The sequence below is a fragment of the Danio rerio genome, chromosome 2 (assembly GCF_049306965.1).
Source record: "Danio rerio strain Tuebingen ecotype United States chromosome 2, GRCz12tu, whole genome shotgun sequence".
In the NCBI taxonomy this organism is placed as follows: domain Eukaryota; kingdom Metazoa; phylum Chordata; class Actinopteri; order Cypriniformes; family Danionidae; genus Danio; species Danio rerio.
Window position 1 is genome coordinate 47,715,833 of NC_133177.1, and position 21,483 is coordinate 47,737,315.

General features: G+C 36.1%; 2 protein-coding genes across 2 annotated transcripts in view; both read left to right on the top strand.

Annotated features, from left to right (window-relative positions):
* The first annotated feature begins 975 nt into the window (after positions 1-975).
* On the top strand, positions 976-3,453 carry LOC101885494 (probable G-protein coupled receptor 148). Its single transcript, XM_005171418.6, has one exon. The coding sequence runs from the start codon at positions 2,220-2,222 to the stop codon at positions 3,330-3,332; it is 1,113 nt and encodes a 370-aa protein (XP_005171475.1). The 5' UTR covers positions 976-2,219; the 3' UTR covers positions 3,333-3,453.
* Positions 3,454-7,156: 3,703 nt separating this feature from the next.
* klhl24a (kelch-like family member 24a) overlaps positions 7,157-21,483 on the top strand; it is a 36,234-nt gene continuing 21,907 nt past the window's right edge. The window contains 4 exon segments of the mRNA NM_001077340.1: positions 7,157-7,348; positions 9,770-10,631; positions 14,963-15,078; positions 18,268-18,452. Of these exon segments, the coding sequence (NP_001070808.1) occupies positions 9,831-10,631; positions 14,963-15,078; positions 18,268-18,452 (1,102 nt within the window). The 5' untranslated portion in view covers positions 7,157-7,348; positions 9,770-9,830.

Sequence of the window (21,483 nt, forward strand, 5' to 3'; positions counted from 1 at the left end):
GCCACGCACACTGTTTGCTCATTTAATATTCCATTTCTCTAGCAACTGCGTCACATTACAAAAAGTAGAACTGTCGCAGATTTCGGTTCACGAGGACTTTAAGCAACATTTGGTAAGGGATCTCGAAATAAATATTCTATATTTAGTTTTAAATGAAAACATTTTTATATTTTCTTATTATTTAAAAAAACGTTATAATATGTGCATTTATTCATCATAACATAACAATATATCATGTGTAACAGGGGGAATCTCACAAAATGTGTCCAACAAAAAAATCTAATCTATTTTCCAATCTTTTTAAAAACGTAATTAATCCTAATATTTTCCAAAGAAATTTCATAATCGTTATGAAGATTAGCCTGCAGGCATCATGGAAAATTTTTAAATCAGATATCACCCCTCAGTCTATGGCCGGTTACTCTCAGAAGCTAAGCAGGGCTGGGCCTGGTCAATACCTGCATGGGAGACCACATTGGAAAACTAGGTTGCTGTTGAAAGTGGTGTTAGTGAGGCCAGCAGGGGGCGCTCAACCTGCGGTCTGAGTGAGTTCAAATGCCCCAGGATGGTAAAAGGGACACCATAATGTCAGTGAGGGCCGTCTTTCGGATGAGACTTTAAACCGAGGTTCTGACTCTCTGTGGTCATTAAAAATTCTCTCTGCAGCCAAATTCCTCTATTAACCCTCACCCATCATGGCCTCTCAATCATCCCCATCCACCTATAGCTAGTGTGAGGCGAGCGCACAGGCGCAGCTGTCCTGTGGCTGCTGTCGCATCATCCAAGTGGTACTACACACTGGTGGTGGTGTGGAGAGACCCCCTCCTATGATTGTAAAGTGTATGGCCATACGCAAAAAATGCGCTATATAAATACACATTACATTACATACAAGAATAATAGTAATACTATTAAAATGTATTATTAATAAAGCACATTTTGTGCCATCTAAGACCAAGATTTTTTTTTGGAAAATCCTAAAGCGACTAAGGCTTATTTAAATGATTTTAGCTTTCTATCTTTATTATTTTTGTGAGAATCTCCCAGGTATGATTTCTCATTATTTACACTTTCGAATTGCATTATGAGAGCTTAATATCTGCTGTGCAAAGTGGTCCGTGTATTGACATTGTATTGATATTGATATTGGAACAAAAACCGGTTGCCATTCCTTTTCCTGTTATTGCACATATTTATTTTCATTTGTGTTATTTCTTCATTAATTCACTTTCTTGTCGGCTTAATCCCTTTATTAATCTAGGGTCGCCACAGCGGAATGAACCGGCAACTTATCCAGCAAGTTTTTACGCAGCGGATGCCCTTCCAGCCGCAACACACACATTCACACACACACACTCATACACTACGGACAATTTAGCCTACCAAATTCACCTGTACCGCATGTCTTTGGACTGTGGGGGAAACCGGAGAACCTGGAATAAACCCACGCGAAGGCAGGGAGAACATGCAAACTCCACACAGATACGCCAACTGAGCCGAGGTTCGAACCAGCGACCTTCTTGCTGTGAGGCGACAGCTCTACATACTACGCCACTGCCTCACCCCTGTGTTATTTCTTGTTCAATCAATTGTTTCAAACTTCAGAAAAGGTCAACAAAATCAAGTTGTTATATTTTTTAACATAAAATTAATGTGATTCAGAAGCACACATAAACAGAAAACACCCATGAATCATGAGCTAAAGACTTTTTTTTACAATGTACATGTTGTTATTCATGCTCACAATATTGATTTAAACTCATGTGGGCAAAAGTCAATATGATAATGTTGTTTTGTTCTGTTGGTAAAACAAATAAATTTACATTATAGTTTTTTTTTTTACTGGATTGTGTTTTTTTCTGTTCTCCGATTTCCTCAAGCGCTCAATGTTTAACCAGTCTGGCACTTAGTCCTCCAAGTTAAACAGTCAATCAGTTCCAAAAATAACAGTGTAAATGTTATGCAATACTTCGGATTCTAGGAAGGCATATCAATATTTATGCATTGGTGCAAATCCCAGAGTGTCATTCTGATCCATTTAGCTGTGAAGTGCTGTTTACCTGTTTCTCCATCTCCAAGGAAACCATCAAATCCACACCTGTCACCACTGTCTGTAAAAAAAAAAAAGAAGAGAGAGAGAGAGAGAGAGAGATGCATTTACCCGTACCAATCCATTGCTCTTTCTGTCCTGGATTAGATGCACAAACACATGCCAAGAGATGGAAACCTTGATGGAGGGAAAGTCTGAGCGTTTCTACCTAGTTGCGGAGGATCTTTTCTTATCTCTGCTTTGTTCCTTTGGCAATTGGTACAACAAATCAGGTCGGGCTGAGCTTCACAGGCTTTCCTCCAATTCTTCGAACTCTTCAGAAAGCCCGGCGGAGATGTTTGCGCATGAATGGCATGGATTCCTCCCTCCCTGCCACATGAGGGTGCTTCAGGTGTGCCCCATTTTGGCATTGCTGGCTATTTTGTTAACCACTCCAGTTCTTCTAGTGCGTATCCTGTCCCGCGTCAACCTGCGGCAGCAAACCCGATACCTTCTTCTGGCCAATCTGCTCTTCAGCGACCTGCTCTTCGTTTGCATGATCATCTTGAGTGCCTGCATTAATTCGGCTGGTGTGCTGATGACCGAGTGGCCGTGTGCTGTTCTGCTGTTCCTATCAGCAATTCTATACAGCTGTGGGGTGCTCAGTATTACAGCAATGGTGCTGGATACCTGCTTTGCTGTGTTGGCACCTCTTCGTTACCTTGCAGTTTGGCCCGTCTCGAGAACCTACGGAGCAGTTGCCATCATCTGGGCCATCTCAGTCTTTTTTCCCGCAGCTGCTGTTGGGATGTTTTTGTGGTACCATAGTACAGGTCCCTGCGCCCTCCATCTTTGCTCCTTACCTTTGCTGATTGTGTTAACCGTTAGCCATTTTCGCCCTCTGCACGTGTCCATGCTCCTGACGATCACTGGTATCATCTTCATCCTCCTCTTGGTGTTGTCTGGTTATCTCATCCTCTACTTTTGCACCCGTCCCTCAGGCGTGTGGAAAGGCGAGGCCTGGTCCCGCGCTAGAGGAACTTTTCTTATTCATTATCTCCACCTTTTCTTGGCTTTCTGTCCTCTGCTGGTGTTAGTGATTGAGCTGATGCTTTGCCATAAAAGTGAGACCGTGGACCTCCGAGCAAACCTGTGGATGTCCTTGGTGGTGTGTAACGTCCTGCTGGTCCTGCCCAAAGCCTTTGCTCCGTATCTGTACGGGCTGCGCTATAGAGAACTGTGCAGGGTTTTGATACAGTTCTTTCGGCTGAACAGACCCACAGAAATCACACCTGTGATATAAAGATGCGCGTTCAAACCTGTGGAGAAGACATTTGAGAGGGATGTTGGGTTTGTTGTGATGAAACTTTTTAAAGGAGTAAGCTGTACTGATGCTCAACTGTGTAGTTTGTAAGAATAATATGTGAGAATAATCAAGGATATGAATGAAATTGACTTTATTACATTATTATAAATACATTTGATGTGTTTATTATGGTGTTATGTATCTACACTGTGTGTTTTGGTATTAAAAACTCTAAGGCTATCAATCATTTATTTATTCATTAATTTTCCTTCGGCTACCTTTATACATCAGGGGTTGCCACAGCGGAATGAACCGCCAACTTATCTAGCATATGTTTTACACAGCGGATGCCCTTCCAGCTGCAACCCAGTACTAGGAAACATCCATACACACTCATTTACACACACACTCATACACTACGACCAATTTAATTTATTCAATTCACCTATACTGCATGTCTTTAGACTGTGGGGGAAACCGGAGCACATGGAGGAAACCCACACCAACATAGGGAGAACATGCAAACTCCATACAGAAATGCCAACTGACCCCAATAATATCTGGATGCAGCCTTTATGATGCAAGATGAGATTGCATCACTCAGCAATGCAATGTCAGACACAATGCACTTAAATGGAGCGAATAACATCACTGTGATTGGTAGGGTTAGGGGTGGGGTTAGGTGAGCCCAATAAAAAGAATTGGATGCAGCTCAGATCCTGCACCAGGTCTGCATTCAGACCCCTCTCACTGACCCAACCGGGACTCGAACCAGAGACCTTCTTGATCGGCCACATTAAATAATAAAAATTAAAAAAACTAAAAGTCAATTCCAGAGTTGATATGCTTTATTCAGAAACTGGCTCATGTTTATCTTCTATCAGATGTGCTTAAAGTAATGTTCTTAAAGGGATGGTTCACCCTAAAATGGAAATGTACTATTTACTCACCCACAAGTGGTAACCTGACTCAGACCTTTATGAGTTTTTTCTGCTGAACACAAATAAATATGTTCTGAAGAAAGCTGAAAATTGGTAACCATTGATTTGCATAGTAGGGTACATGTTTGCCATATTTCTAATAATATCTGTTTTTGTGTTAAACAGATGAAAGAAACTCAAAGATTTGAAATTAGTAAAGAAAGAGTAAATAATGACAGAATTTTCATTTTTGTGTGAACTATCCCTTTAAGGAAAAATACTTGTAAGGCTAAGAGGGCTACTTATATTAAGTCTACATAAATGTATCTTATAACATTAAATCAGTGCATAATTTCATTAACAACATTCAGAAAAGCTATCTCGACTTGACCAATAAACACAAATTGAGCCATGATTATTAATTTAAATGTTTGAGTATTTGGTCCAACTAATAATAAGGATAATAATAACAACAGCAATAACAATATATATATATATATATATATATATTTTTTTTTTTTTTTTTTTTTTTTTGAAGAGCAAAATTGAGTGAACCTAAAATAATGTAATAATATTTCTTTTTTATGCTGGAATCTGGCAACCTTTAATTTCTTTTATCTTTAAATTTTGCCTTTGAATAAAAAGTCAAACTTTAAACAATAGTATTTATTTTTCCTACTATGGATGTCAATAGTTACTAACTTTCTTCAAAATATCTTTCTGTGTTTAACAAAAAAAAAGTCATAAAGGTTCACTCTAAAAAATATTTTGTTGCTTGTTCAAACTACTTATTCACAATGAGCTGAAACAACACAATTTTTCAGATGTCATTGGGGCAACTTAATTGTTTTATGTTCAATCCACTTAAATTTGTAAAACTTATTAAGTTAACTTAATTAATTTGTGTTGGGACAACATGAAGGAATTTTGAGGATTTTTTTTACAGCGTACATTATCTGCATTGATTTGCTTGCTTGACTATTAATGAGTTTATTATACATTTTTTGAAAGATTAAACTCAAATGTTGCATGTTAAAGAAATAAATATGAAGGAATGAACAAACGTTCTGTTCGTGTTTGGACAGAAGAAATCAGATTGTTTTGTATGGGCATAAAAATGTTGATAACGCTTTGAGAATGTTGTTTTAAAAGAAAAATAAGTAATGATGACGTTCAGCGTAAAATCTGTCCATTATGGAGAATTGGCATTATAACCATTTTTGGGTGAACTGTCTCTAAAACTGTTAGTTTTTTTTCAGAGTACATATAGTGAATTACGAGTTGCAACTACTTACAAATGGTGCCATTTTTAATTGCGAACACCAGATTCTTTCATTTGCATTGATTTTGTATCTTGAAACCTGAAATAGGTTGTGTAAATATTAATGGAGACAAACTCAAGTTATCGGAAATGTTTAAGAAGTGTATGAAAATAAATAGATTAAATTTATAAGATTTCTTTAAATACAAAATGATTTGTCTATTTGTCTTGATAAAAAAGTAATGCCAGGCTATGAGAACAATTTTTATTAACAACTTAATTGTTTTATTTTCAATCCACTCAAATTTGTAAAAACTATAAGCTATTCATTCATGATGTCTTTATACAAATCAATTGTGTGGAAGCCAGCATTTTTACTGTGTTTGTAAATTGAAGGTTAGTAAATAGTGAGTCAATGTTTATTTTTGGGTGAACGGTCTCTAAGACCACTGTTTTTACAGTGTACATGTTATGAATTACGAGTTGTACTTACAAATGCTGCTTGTTTTGTTATTTTCGAAAACCAGATTCCTTCATTTATTGTATCTTGAAACCTAAAATAGGTTTTGTAAATATTAATGGAGACAAATTCAAACTATCTGCAATGTTGGAGAAGTGTATGAAAACAAATGTATTAAACTACCGATGTTTGTATTGATAAAAGTTATTTAACGTTAGAGCAAATACAAAATGGTTTCTCAATTTGTCTTGATAAAAAAAAAACAAATGGCAGTGCTGCTGAGAAATTAATTTCATAGTCTACATTGGTGTTCAAATGAATTGTTGATCGAAGAAGATTACAAATTATTCATTATTAATACTGTAGTAACGTTATGTGTAAAATATTGTGTCTAACCTGTATGACCGTCCCGAGCTATCCAGTCGATGACAGAAAATAATGTGCGCGCGAAACACTGCATGGTTAATGTCCACAAGATGGAGCTGGTGGCGTCTTTTAAAAAGGCTGATTGTTTTTCCTTGTTGTTTTAAATAAAACATTAAAATGAATTATATTTATGCATATTTCACAAAACGTATATATAATGCATACAATAACATAAGTCATCATAATCTATATACTATTTAAGTATATTATTCAAGTCCATGATGGTAAGTTAACACAAGGAAGATCAAGTTTCCAGTAATACGTCACGGGTTTTTCCGTTTCCAAATGTCTAGAGAACTACCTGTTTAATATCTATATTTTTAAACAGTTGTATTTTTACTATCAGGTTGACATTCTACAGTTACAGAAAGAACGACAAATGTGCTAATTATTCAGTAATACTAATGCACTGTACAAAGCTGTGCATTTAAAACATAATGGATAACGTGACGCTTTCAGATATCGATATTATATGTTATTGTATTAACATTTACAATATACGTCAATGTAATAAGATGCAAATTCTGTTAAACTTTGCGTGACGACAACAACATGACACAAACCGTCTGGTTTTTGTTTGCAAACAACAGCCATCCACATGGAAATTCTTCTGCGTGGAATTATGGGATATGTTGTTTTCCTTTGCTTGTCTCAAGGGGAGGTTGTACGATGACAGAACTACATTTCCCCTGAACACCACGGAGAACAGCTGACATAACAGAAGCCCAGAGCTGTGTTTTGAGTTCTTTGTGCCAGAACACGCAGAGAGCGGTTAAGAGACAGACGTTAACAAAGAAAACTCCACGCTGACATGCACAAGTGCTCATACCCATGGATTTCTTTTCAGAAACAAACCGGATTTGTTTAACAGCACCTTCTTTCGAGGATTTTTAACCCTTGCTGTTATTTTTAATGTTTTCCAGAAAGTTGGTCTCTTGGGGATAAGGTGAGAAAAATAATTATTCCATGTATTGTTTTGCTTTTTAACCTGGAAAGACTAATGATTGAGATTATCAGGTCTGTGTAATGCGATATATGATGAACATTTAAAGCGTCCGTTGTACTTGACGAATGTATCGTGTAAGTTAATCTGCGTCACGTTATGGTGCTTTAACATGCAACGATTATATCGTCATGACATCACGTAATTCCAAGTTTATTACTTATTATTGCTTATAAATAAATGTGTTTATTAATATACAGTATTTGTAGATGTATAGGTTTGTGTTAATAATATTGTTTTTTCACGAGGTGTTTTTAATAACTATTCAAAAACAAATTATAATAACAAATTCAGTTAAGAGGTCAAAGTTTTAAGTTCTAAGAATCTAGATGAAAATGTATGGCCTGGCCGGTTTCCAAGTCCTGGAATACTATAGTACAACATCTAAGACCAGCATCATTACAGTTCTCCTGGGTACCTAGGAATCCTGCAAGGATTATATATCTTCAAGACATAACGTAATTCCAGGTTTACTATTTATTATTGCTTATATATAAGTATTTCTATTAATGTACAGTGTTTATAGATATATGTGGTTTTGTGTTAATAATATTTTTTCTTTGCATGAGGTATTTTTAAATAAAAAATTTAGTTGGCATGTGAAAGTTTTTTAAGGCTGTGTCTATTCCGAATCTATATAAAAATGTATGGCCTGGCCGGTTTCCTAGTCCTGGAATACTATAGCATAACATCTAAGGCCAGCATCAGTACAGTTGTCCTGGGTACCTGGGTAGGTATTTGCACCCAGAACCAGCAATTAGGCTGATTGTCCAGTAGGCCTATTTATAAATTGAGGTAAAGTTGGTTTTATATTCAAACATTCATACTTTCTCCTTTATATATTTTCAGAAAAGTATTCTTTGCAAATTTTACATGGGGAAATCATGTTAGCGGCCAATGGCTATCAAAGTACAACACTGTTCACAATCAATTAAATAGTGCTGATGTTGTTTTGAGGTCATTTTACATGTGATTTCAGACCGCATATTCAAAATACCATGGTAAACAATAGAGAGCGTGTTACAAGTTGTCACTGAACGAATGTGGGAATATAAAACCAACTTTACCTCAATCATGCAAGGATTATATATCTTCGAGACAAAACGTAATTCCAGGTTTATTACTTATTATTGCTTATATAAAAACATGTTTATTAATATACAGTATTTGTGGATGAATATAATTCTGACTTAATGTTATTTTTTCCCTTTGCATGAGGTATTTTTTTAATAAAAATTCAGTTGGCAGGTAAAAGTTTTAAAACTGTCTATTCAGAATCTGTATGAGAATGTCTAAGAATACTGTGGTAAAACATCTAAGACCAGCATCAGTACCCAGAACGAGCATTGGATTGTCCAGCAGACAATTTGATGAATTGTGGTAAATTTAGTTTTATATTTGGACATTCAGACTTTCTCCCTAATAATATAATTTCATAAAAGTATTCTTTGCAAATTCTAAATAGTTAAATCATATTAGCAGCCAATGGCTTTCAAAGTACAACATTGTTCACAATCAATTATATAGTGTGTGAAGATTACACGACATTAGTGCTAATGTTCTTTTAAAGTCATACTTGCGTGTGATTTCAAGCCGAATATTTAAAGTACCATGGTAAACAATATAGGAACAAACGTTACCCTAATCATTTATAAAGGTGGTCTCTCTAAATACTTGGAAATAATTTATCTGTGGTTTAAAGCCTTTTATGGAGTAGAAGTCTTCTATAATTGGTTTCATTTACATGATGTCATCATTCAGTCCGCATGGGGCATGTTTTGCTCGCCAACTGATTCAGCTGTTAGAGGAAATATTGAGCAACAGTTCATGTTCCTTTATTTTTACTTCCACAACAAAACAAACCTGAGTGACTTAAAAAAAAAGATTGCGCAAGCTCTTTCTGCTTTCTCACTCACTCTATCTCTCAACTCCAGCTTTCGTATCTGTGCACTATTGCCTTGAGGAATAGATTTTGTTTCCTTTTTTCCTACCAGTCACATGCCTTGACGTATTCCAGTGTGTTCAGTGTGCTCTATTAACCTTTACAGATACTTTTTAAACCCAATGCCTTTATTTTCTGTCATGATTGTGTAAAAGTGGTTATCAGTTTTATCATGTTTGTTTTTTTTGTTTTTATTTTAGTTGTCATGACCTTTGTGACCGATTGTTACTCTTATTTTTAAGTGTATTACAGTTATAATACCAGTGTTTTGGGGTTATTTACACATTTTGAACTGCGTTAAGACCTCATTTTTTGTATTAAAAATTCCTAATAAGCAGTGTTTCTGTTGTAAGTAGACCCTTTTTTAGCGTTGAATCCATCTAATGTAGCGTTTGTTAATCACAACTGTTGTTCTTCTACAGGTGTTGATGGTTTTCCTGCAGTGATTATAAGTTTGTGAAGGTTTCCTTTCCGATAACAGTCATGGTGCTCATTTTGGGTCGCCGTCTAAATCATGAGAACTCTGGCGGTGTCCCAGAATCCCCAGCAATTAAACGCAAAGTCTTTGAGATAGAGACAAAGACCCTGAGTGATGTTTTCAACTTTTCTTCTGGCTCCTCTCACTCCGAGAGCGTCCTACAAGTCTTCAACGAGTTCCGCGACAGTCGCCTCTTTACAGACGTGATCATCAGCGTCCAGGGCCGCGAGTTCCCATGTCATCGTGCTGTATTGTCAGCCTGCAGCAGCTACTTTCGTGCCATGTTCTGCAACGACCACCGGGAGAGTCGGGAGATGGTGGTGGAGATCAACGGCATCCAGGCGGACGCTATGGACACCTTCCTGCAGTACGTTTACACCGGTCGTGCCTGTATCACCACGCTTAACGTCCAGTTCCTCTTTGAGACCTCCAGCCTCTTCCAGATCACCACATTGCGGGATGCTTGTGCAAAATTCTTGGAAGAGCAACTGGACCCCTGCAACTGCCTCGGGATCCAGCGCTTTGCAGATGCCCACTCTCTCAAACAGCTGGCCAGTCGTTGCCGTACTTTCGCCTTGCTGAACTTTCCAGAAGTGGCTCAGCATGAGGAGTTTCAAGACCTCCGCAAGGACGAGCTGGAGGAATACTTGGCTAGTGATGAGTTGTCCATTTGCAGGGAAGAGGTGGTTTTCGAGGCAGTGATGCGATGGGTTTACCATGGCGTGGAGTACCGTAGACCCATGCTTAAAGATCTTCTTCAACATGTTCGACTGCCTCTGCTACATCCAAACTATTTTGTACAGACGGTGAGTGGCACATTCAAATTCGTTTTAGAGCAAATTCAGGAATGCTCTGCTGAGTTGCTTTTAGAGTGCTGCAGTGATTGGGATGGACCCTTTTCATAACATATGAAATAAATAAAAATGCTGTTAAATGCGTTATATATATAGTCATGACTATAGATGCTCTGATCAAGATTTTTGCAACCGATACTGAGTATCAATTCCTTATTATGGTGATCGGCCGATACCATGTACCGATTCTGATGCTTCAAGCTTCATAATGTATTTATTGCAATAAGTATGTTACAAGAAGTTAAAATAATAAATAGTCTTGTTAAAAATACATATTCAAAAAGTTTTATTTATCTATTATTTCAAGGTTTTCAGTGAACTTGCAATATTGTCAAAAACACAGAACATCATTGTGCCTCTTGCAATCTGTTTTCTTGCTTAATCACTCTCGTCTCCATGATTTTTGGGGGTACTTTAACAAATTTGCAGGCGTCACAGAGCAGCTATGAATATGCTGGAGACTTGCGGAGCTTCCGGAAAAACTAAAGGGTTGGATGAGGCACAAGATAGGGGAGACTGCTCTGCTCACATCAGAGCAGCTCAAAACACTGAATATACAATGACTGCACTTGCAACAACAAAGAGAGTATTACTGTCATGAGTCACATCAATGGTCGCACTGCATCTGTATGTGTTTTAGCTGCTGTAATGTAAGCACAGCAATCACTCATGCCTTCACACATAATATCCCTCCTCATGTGTTGTAGGTGCTGTATTTATAACCTGGAGCGCACGTGTCTTCGTCTGCGTGTAAACAATCACTTCCAATCGGTTAATGAGATTGGCCAGATCAGCGAGTATCAGTCGAGTCAGTAAATGTGGTTATCGGTGATACCAATCTCCAGCCTATCGATCGGAGCATCCTTAGTTATGCTCGGAGCATCCTTAGTTATGGTCATCAGTATCTTAAGCCAGCACCCTGTTTATGGGCATTTACACCTACCTAATTTAAAATAGCAACAGTTCTATCTTGACCCCAGTGAGCTACACACAAATATTAAGTGTCATTGGAAAGAAGACACTTTGAGCTTTACTATGATTCATCTAGAAAGTTTCAATGTAAAAAAACATATAAAAATTTGTACATTATGAGGTAATGAGAAAGAGGAAAATTACTGTGTACAATATATTAGTTTTTTTCATATACAAACACATGAAATCAGTCTTGAATAATCTAAAAAAATGTCTTAAAGGCCAAGTGTCTCGTGAGTTTATATTTCAAATTTGAGGAAGATAGCATTCAAAACCACATTTCTGCAAAAAGTATTCCAAGACTATCTGTGTCCTTTTCTCCCTCACCCTCTGAGGCATCTTCTCAGTAGCAGTTGCTGAATAATTTGGTCTACATTCACAGTTCATGCATCTTAGTAAAGCCAAAAGTCTCTACTTTCCGATCCATCATCCAGAGTTTATAATGCTCAAAACGAAAAAAAAAGTTATAGACGCTTAAGTCCTTGGAAGTTTTTTAATATTCTGATAAAAGAAAAACTAAGAAACATTTATATGTATTTGTGTATATGTGTTATAACATCTTTGTATCAAATTACAAAAAAATTAAGGAATCACTTGTGCGAGGCATTTAAAATGCAAAGTGTATGGGAAGGACAGTACATATGACATTTTTCTTTTATCTGTCTGCTGTCTCACAATTTTGTTTTCCTTTTTTTTTTTAATCTTGATAACACCATCATCATGGAGTGTTTTTTAAAAAAAAATATTTTAGCAAATAGCATTGTAAAAAGAAAAAAATTTGTTTTACTCTTCCATTCACTGCGCTCTATGTTTACCACACTATGACAACTTCTGCTTCTGAGAAACTAGGAAATGTGAAAATGGTCCATTCTTTTCTTCAACAAAAACCCAAAAGATTTTTTTTTTGTCATTGACCTTTGGATTATTGCAGATAATAAACCCTGTGCACAACCACATTTTTAGATTCTTTTTAGATTTCTATTTGAAATTTTGAAACCTATATGGAATTAGCAGAAGTAAAAAAAAAACTAAAATCGATATAAACTACGACATATAATCACATGACCCGAATGTCATCAGTAAGCTTCAGCTTTCAACAACTGTGTTAGTTAGAATTTTTTGCCATAGCAGGGAAATATAAAAGGGTGGCACGTTGGCTCACAGCAAGAAGGTTGCTGGTTCAAGTCCCGGCTAGGCCAGTAGTCATTTCTCTGTGGAGTTTGCATGTTCTCCCCATGTTTGCATGGGTTCCCTATGGTTGCTCTAAGTTTCTCCCACAGTCCAAAGACATGCAAAAGTGTATGGGTGTTTTCCAGAACTGGGTTGCGACTGGAAGAGCATCCTCTGTGTAAAACATATGCTGGAATAGTTGGTGGTTCATTCTGCTGTGGCGAACCCTGATAAATAAAGGACCAAGCGGAGGGAAAATGAAATTAGAGGAAATGAAAGTATAAAACATAAAAACTCCAGCCTGTGTTAAACGCGGACATTAATTCAGGCATTTAACCACAAACTCATTCATAAAGTCTATTGACTACAGGGCGATGGAATTAGAAATATTAAAATCCAAAACAGTTTGGCCTTCAAAAATATTTTCAATCCTGCACCTCTTGGTTGCAATCAAAAAGAATTTTACTAATTAACCCTGCACCCTTCTAAACTGTGGGTACTGATTTCTGGTTTAGCATGTTTCACAATTCACACTAGACATAGTTTACCTTGAGCATTGTTGTTTGGCACTGCTATATAGGGTTAAAGGGTGAGTTCACCCAAAATATTTGTCTAATTACTAGTTAATAGCCCCTTTCACACAGTGATACCGGTAAATATCCGGAAAATTTCCGGAACTACTTTACCGGTATATTCAAAAAAGCGCTGTTCACACAGGCGAGGACGTTAAGCAATTTTTCCGGAAAAGAGCATTCACACATCCATTCCAAAATACCGGTAAATTCTGACATCATTCACCACAAATGAGCTTTAAACGGCTGCGCTTGTATTTGTAAACATTTGACTAAATTACAAACTCTGTGGATGATCAATATTGTGAACAACTTTCGCAGGATCACTTTCACATGTCGAGATGTTCATAATATGTGCGTGTGCAGGCGCTCATAGGCGCACGCAAAGCTTGAAGGTAAACAAACAACGGCTTATCATAAGCATCTCATCGATGATTATTTACACAGTTGGCATTAAGAAGAACATAGAAACGTGATCTGACTAACTTCTAGCAGCTAAATGTGTCTGGAAAAATATTCAAAGGCTTTTATCCTCACAAACCGCGCGGACGTAAATGCGTCTGACTGTTGTGATTGGCTAAAGCAGACGTCTCACGTCAGCACGTTCTAGACGTGCACGCGCTTATTACGGGAATCTTTCTTCTGCATTCACGCAGCGCAGCATTCCGGCAAATTGCCGGTAATGTTACAACTTCTCTTTCCGGAAAATAGCCAGAACGAATTTACCGGTATTTTCAAAAAGGACCTGTTCACACATACAACCTTTCCGGAAAATTGCGTCTGTATGTGTGAAAGGGGCTATAGTCTCAACCTCATGCTATTCCAATCCCCATGAGACCTTCATTTATCTTCCGAACACAAATTAAGATATTTTAGGTGAAATCCAAGAGCTCTCTTATCCTCCATGGGTGCAAGTTGCTGTCTGTGGAGGATGAGGAAGCTCTCCGATTTTATCTAAAATATCTTAATTTGTGTTCTGATGATGAATGAAAGTTTCAGGGGATATAAATGATATTAACAACAATAACAATATATATGATATGAACAACATAATTAATGTCAGAATTTTTATTTTTGGATGATCTATTTAAAACTGCAAAACTGTAGCAGGAATTCAAAAATTGAGGTAAAAAGTGGTGCTATACCCACTACTAAATTACAAGTGCAAACGTTTCTTTATCTGATGGAAAATAGTGTTTAGTGTGATTATAACTTTGGGTTAAGTGCGATGTAAAAAGCCTTAAAGAAAGTCCTCAACTTAAAATAAGCTCCATCTTGGAAATTTCTTGAGTTATTAAACCAGTTATTAACCAAGAACTTAAGATTTAGCTAGTTGTCAAGTTTCACTACAGTGATACGCAAACAGACCTGAAACATCTAATCAAGGTCTTGGTGTTCACCTGAAGACTATCAACAGATGTGTTTATGTTTGTGCTACTCAAGTCAAGCTCTTCTTGTTCATAACACAACTAGATTATTTAAACAAGATAGCTGGACTCAAGGAAGATATATGCAGGAACCGGTTTGAGGTCAAGCAATCATTGTGTGATGATAATTTCTCTCCTGCAGGTGGAAGGTGATAAACTGATCCAGAATGCTCCAGAATGTTACCAGCTGCTGCATGAAGCACGTCGGTACCACGTACTTGGCAATGAGATGATGTCACCACGTACCAGACCACGCAGGTACAGTTTACATGATGGCTAAAAATATTAGTTGTCACATGATCAACACTCTATATGATCATTACTTCTTAGTGACTGTACTTCTGAGTACATGGAAGTGAAAAAAAATATTGATTCACATCGGGACGGATACATTATCTCGAGATCAGAAAATCCGCATGAACATTATAGCAACCACATAACAACATCCCGTCATTAGTGGTGACTTTGTATGGGTAGACTCCACTCAAGATTTCATCAAAATAAGCGTTGTTTCCCTTCTCTATCATGAACAAAGAAGTCATTATGCATTTCTTATCAGAAAAAAAGAGGTCTTTTGTGTTGGAAATCTTGTCTTGGTTTAGTATTGCCATGTCTTGTTTTGTAGGCAGTCTTTATTTAGGAAAATGTCAGTGTTTGGAGGAAGTATCTGTATTTTTGGGACAGGATCTTTGTAGGAGTTATATGTGGAAAGGCACTATCTTGGAGGCGATTACCTTTATATGGAGTTTCTGTATTTAGAGTCAGCATCCTAATATGGGGAGACTATCTGTATTTAGAAGCATTATCTATGTTCTGGTGGCATTATCGGTGTTTGGAGTCAGTATCTTGCATTAGGGGGGGTTGAAAGTGTTTAACCATGCTTCCTAATGTTCCACCCTGCTGGGAGAAAAATGCCATATTGCCCATGTGTCTGTATTGAAAAGCATATTTAAAAAGGATTTAGTGCTTTAAAGTCATACACATACAACCCTCAGAAACCACAAGTGTACATTAGGGCTGCACGAAATATCGTTTTGCAGCTACAGAAATTTATTTAATTACTGTGTTTACACAGAATCTATATGAGTTATACAAAAAAGGTTTTCTCACTTAGAATTTTTATCTTGTTTTTAATCCAAATATTTACATTTTATAGTGAAAACAAGACTATTTTACTCACCCCACTGGTTGTTTTAAGGAAAAAGTTCTCATTTTGATTTATTTCTTCTGAAGTTAAAAACAAAACGTTATTGTCACTTTGATCTAAGAATTTTTTAGATATTTGCCCTACAAACAAGACAAAACCAAGTAAGAAAAGTATGTTTTGCATTAAGATTATTCAATTTCTGTACCTAAATACTGTTAGAACCCCCCCCCCCCCAAAAGAAACCGTCTTATGAATTATGTGAAACTGTATTCATATCGCAACATTTATAACAGAAAATAAATATCGCAATGTCAGATTTTTCCAATATTGTGCAGCCCTAGTGTACATACATTTACTCAATGAAAACAATGTTGCATTGTGCGCTAATATTTCAAATGGCTGGTGTCTTCATTTCTCAGTGACACATTCAACTCAAATACATTGAATTTTACTGATGTATGTATTATAAAATACATGCTTGTCACGTAATAAAGCCTTACAGTAAATTTAAAGTGAAGGATTAAAAAGGATCAAGCCAATGGTAATCATATTTACGAGAATCCAAAAAAGGCATTCAAGAATGCAAATTAATACCTGTGGCTCTAACAATACACAGTTCTTATGAAGCATGAAACATTATAACCTGCAATGCTTGGCCTCGGGCAAATTGGGAAATCTGATTACTTTTTGCAAACATGTTCTTCTGAATAGTTTGTTTCTGGGTCAAATAACTGATTTATCAGTTTGTTTACAGAATCATGCAATGCCGTAAATGCACCCAAGCAACCAACCAAAAATGACAAGACACATGTAGTTTTTGCATTTATAAAGTGAATAAACTAGACTTCTTCCACTTACCTTTTTAATAAATTATGATAAACCATAATGATTTTATTTTTGCCTCTTTTTTTTCTGCCTGGCTCATTCATGTCTTAAACACTGGTGCATGTGCTTTTTGAGTAGAAATGTTTTCCTTCAGTACTTGAAGCGTTGAACGAGTTGGCAAACCTGGCATCACAGGATCATAATAACATGTAAACTGGCTCATTTCAAGTAGGAGTGACTGGGCCCATCAGAACTGGTTTATCCAGTTTTCTGATTTGCTTGATTCGTTGGAACAAAGTTTTATCTAAAAATCTTCTTTAATACTTTAAGTCATTTTGCCTTAGGTTACATAAATATATAGCAGCATTTCATATTTGTTTAAACTGTCTCTTTTAAGAAAAAATAAATCAGTTTTTAGGATAGGCCCCAAGACTTACTTGGGGATCAGAATATCATAGCACAGATCTCATAGATTTACGATTTGCGGTGGATTTACGGTTTTAATATTTGGTGGTAAAGTTGTCTATACCCTTGCTTTATTGACTGAATGTTTAGACCTGGTGCAAGGGGCAAGTCTTTATGATTGCTTTTCTTTCAAAGATCTGTCTCATTTTTGTCTAATTGTATGGGATAGCTTATTTTCCAGGGAGATTGTGTTGTCCATTCACTTTTTTTAAGAATATTAAAGAATTTATTTACCTAAAAATTTAAATTCTGTTATTAATTACTCAGCATTGTCATTCCAGAGCTTCACCAATCTTTGGAACAAAAATAATATATTTTAATGATATCTGAGAGCTTTCTTATCCTCCATAAACACAAGATGTTCAAAGTCCAGAAAATTAACCAAAAAACATCCCATTTGACTTTGCAGTAGTTAAACTGTAATCATATAAAGCTCTAAGAACACTGTTGTGTGCCACAAATTTGTAAAAACGTCTTTGTTCGCTAATGTTTTCTCTTCAATGTCTTTCACTTTTTTACCTTTTTTTTCTCAAATATTTTTGGAGCTTCCTATAACCGTTAAACCACCATAGACACATGGACTGTTTCTTTTTGTGAATTTTTAACATTTCAGAACTGTTGCTGTCTATGGCGAATGAGAGAGCTCTCAAATTAGATCTAAAATATCCTAAATACGTGTTCCTAAAATGAACGAAGGTCTCTGAGGATTGGAATGACATGATTAGACAAATTAGTTCCATTATTTTGTGAGCTAATAATTTAAATACATGCACTATTTATTGTCTATAAATTAGAAATCTCACAACAAAATTAAAGTAAGGTTTGTTATATAGGGTAAACAGTTTAAAAAGTCTGTAGCAAGATATAATTTATGATTTGAGTCATTGCAGGAGCTCATTGTTCCTTTGCAGGAATGAAACTGAAGCACTTCCCGATGATATCATCTCTTTATTTCACCACTTCAGAGCCTGTGCTTATCTTAAGATGTTGTTTCTCCTCCTTTTCTGCAGGTCCACTGGTTTCTCTGAGGTCATCGTGGTGGTGGGAGGTTGTGAGCGGATGGGGGGGTTCAATCTGCCATACACAGAATGTTATGATCCCGTGACGGGAGAGTGGACGTCCCTTGCTAAACATCCCGAGTACACGAAATCCGAGTATGCAGTGTGCGCCCTCCGCAATGACATTATTCTGTCAGGTGAGACTCTTACTTTTACAGTTTTTGAGTAGTCCAACTCAGAGTGAAACTTTGAGTCCAAAACCCTTTGTTTTAATTAGGCCATGTCCAAACCAATACCTTTTAGTGCATATTCTTTTACTCCATTTTGGCCTTCCAAAAAAAACATATATTTTTGAAAACGCAGTCCAAAGAGGATAAAGTTGAAACGCCGTTTTCATGTAGCAGTGTGGACTGTGAAACCGGAGGCTTTAAAATCGCTCACGCATTTTAGTCATGTGACCAATTCAGCTAACTTGGTTATTACATTGTAAATAAGATATTTAGAATGCTTTCTGTTATTATTATAACCTTTATTTTACCAGGAAAGACACAGTGAGATTTAAAACCTCTTTTACAAGAGTGTCTTGGCCAAGATTAGGCATACATGTCATATGGGTCTAACAAACAAAAAACAATTGACAGTTAACATGAATCACACATTAACTAACAAACTATTCAAAACATCCACAAGCCTGTATTTCAGTTTCTAAATCATTATACTTTTTTTTATTTTTTTATTTAGTGAAATCAATTCTTGCAACTGCAACTTTAGATTATTCCATGCAAAAGGTGCTGCGTATTTTAAAGCCTTTTCCCCCATCTCAGTCTGCACTTTAGGAACAGACAGTAAATAAATATCCCATGTCCACAGGCCATAGTTAAGGACAGACTTTTTACAAATGTAATTCTGTAAATATGATGGGAGTAAACTCAGTTTAGATTTGTAAACAAAGATATGCCAATGCTAGAAGCTACAAATGGACAAAGCAACCAGACCAACCTACCCTAGTATACAGCATACAGTGATGAGTTAGGGATTTAAAATATTATAATTATTATAGTTAAACAGTATCCAATGCATGCAGACTTTGAGATGACACATGCATGCATATAGATAACATCACTGTAGTCCTATATCGACATAAATGTTGCATCAACCAGCTTTTTTTCAGCATCAAAAGAAAGGCAGTTCTTAATTCTAAAATAGAAGGCAGAAGCTAGTACATATGTATTAGATACTAGAACTTATTAGGTAGATACTAGTACTTGTTAAATAGATACCAGTTCTTATTTATTAGACACTAGTACTCATTGTAATAGTGACTAGTAACTATTCTGTTGTTTTGACTAGTATATATTCCAGCTTGGACTAGTACATATTTTATGTACTAGTAGTTAATCACTTAGTACTAGTTCTAAATAATAGATAATAGTAATTATTTTTAGTATACTTGTACTAGTATACTAGTATACTAGTACTTATTCATTAGACATTAGTACTCATTCTTCAGATACTATTATTTTTTTTAATTTGTACTAGTACTTATTTTTAGATACAAGTGCTTATTAAATATTTACTAGGTACTAGTATCTAATGACTGCATACTAGTATCTAATAAAAAGAACTAGTGTCTAATGAGTAAGCGCTAGTATATTTTTAAAAAGCACTGGGATCTAAAGAATAGGCACTAGTATTTAGCACTTAATTAAATAGATACTAGTATCTAAAAATAACTACTAGTAACAAGAAAATACATACTAGGAAAGCTTATAGATGAAATGTCAAAATGGTTTGCCATATTACATGCTTCATATTGCATGGAATGTTTACTAGGAGCTATTGTTCAGTGGCGGAAGCAGATGAGAATTGCGAAATTTTGCTGCAATGTTTCAAAGAAACGGAAAGTAAATAAACTCTAGGTGGGTGTGACGCAGGTAAAGTCGTCTTCTGTGCACATGCGCAGTAATGAATGGAAGCGATTTTTTTTTTTTTTTTTTTTTTTTTTTTTTTTTTTTTTTTTTTTTTTTTTCTTGTTTCAGTGTGGATGACAGAAAGAATTGAAAACGATAGGACATGGAGCCATTAGTTGTGGCTTTGTCACATTGGCTGGACTTCTAGTTTAGACGGAAAAAAGGCTGAAAAAAGTTGAACACTGATAAATTGTGGTTAGGCCATAGTGATGTCTGCTGTACTTTAGGTACCTGGTTTGTCTTGTACTCGGTCACAGTGACTGATCGCTAAGTGGCTATTTGGGTGAAATCCGAAAGCGCACACACACACACACACACACACACACACACACACACTTTTGAACTGTATCGTTGACTCAAGCATGTGGATCGTCCTATAAAAGTAGATTCGGTTATCAGGGAGGAGTCTTGATGTCTGCCTGGAAAATAAATGACATGCAATAAAACATTAATATATGATTCATGCTGACTGTAATCTATTTTATGTTTGTTTTGTAATTCTATAATTATATTAGAATGATTGACTCTTTTGGTTTTTGATTAACTATTTGATATTTGCAGAACCTCTTTTAAACTAATTGATATTATTTCCACTTGATGGCTTGAAAAAATGTTGTTTCAAATGGAATATAGATGTTTGGGAATGGGCTCTTAAAGGCATATTTTACCTCAAAATTAAACTTATGGCATCATTTACTCATCCTCCACTTGTTGCAAACCTGTTTGAGTTTTCTGTCTTCTGTTGAACACAAAAGAGGTCAGTTTTAAAATGTTGGAAACTGCTAATCATTGACTTCAATAGTATTTGTTTGTCGTACTATGGAGAAAATTTAAACTGGTAACAACTGACTTCCATAGTATTTTGTTATGTGTTCGAGAGAAGAACGAAGGTTACATTTTACATTTACTGTATTTAGCAGATGCTTTTATCCAAAGTGACTTGCATATGAGGATAAAATTCAATTCTTTATTTTTAAAGCATTTTTTCAATGTAGATTGTGTCAAGGCAGCTTAAAAAAAGAAGTTTTAGTAAATTGAAACTTTGTCAGTCCAGTTTTCAGAGTTGAAGTTCGGTTTAGTTCAGTTCAGTGTGGTTTAATTTTCACTGCTGAAAGTCCAAACACTGAAAAGAAAGTCCATCGATGGCGGCTCTACAAGTCCCAAACCAAGTAGCGACAGTGGAACAAACTTCACCAATTGATGAAAGTAAAGAAAAAAAACCTCAAGAGAAACCATGCTCAGTTGGGCGCAACCATTT

Bases quoted from the DNA above. Each gene is read 5' to 3' on its own strand.
- LOC101885494 (XM_005171418.6), top strand. From the start codon at position 2,220: ATGGAAACCTTGATGGAGGGAAAGTCTGAGCGTTTCTACCTAGTTGCG.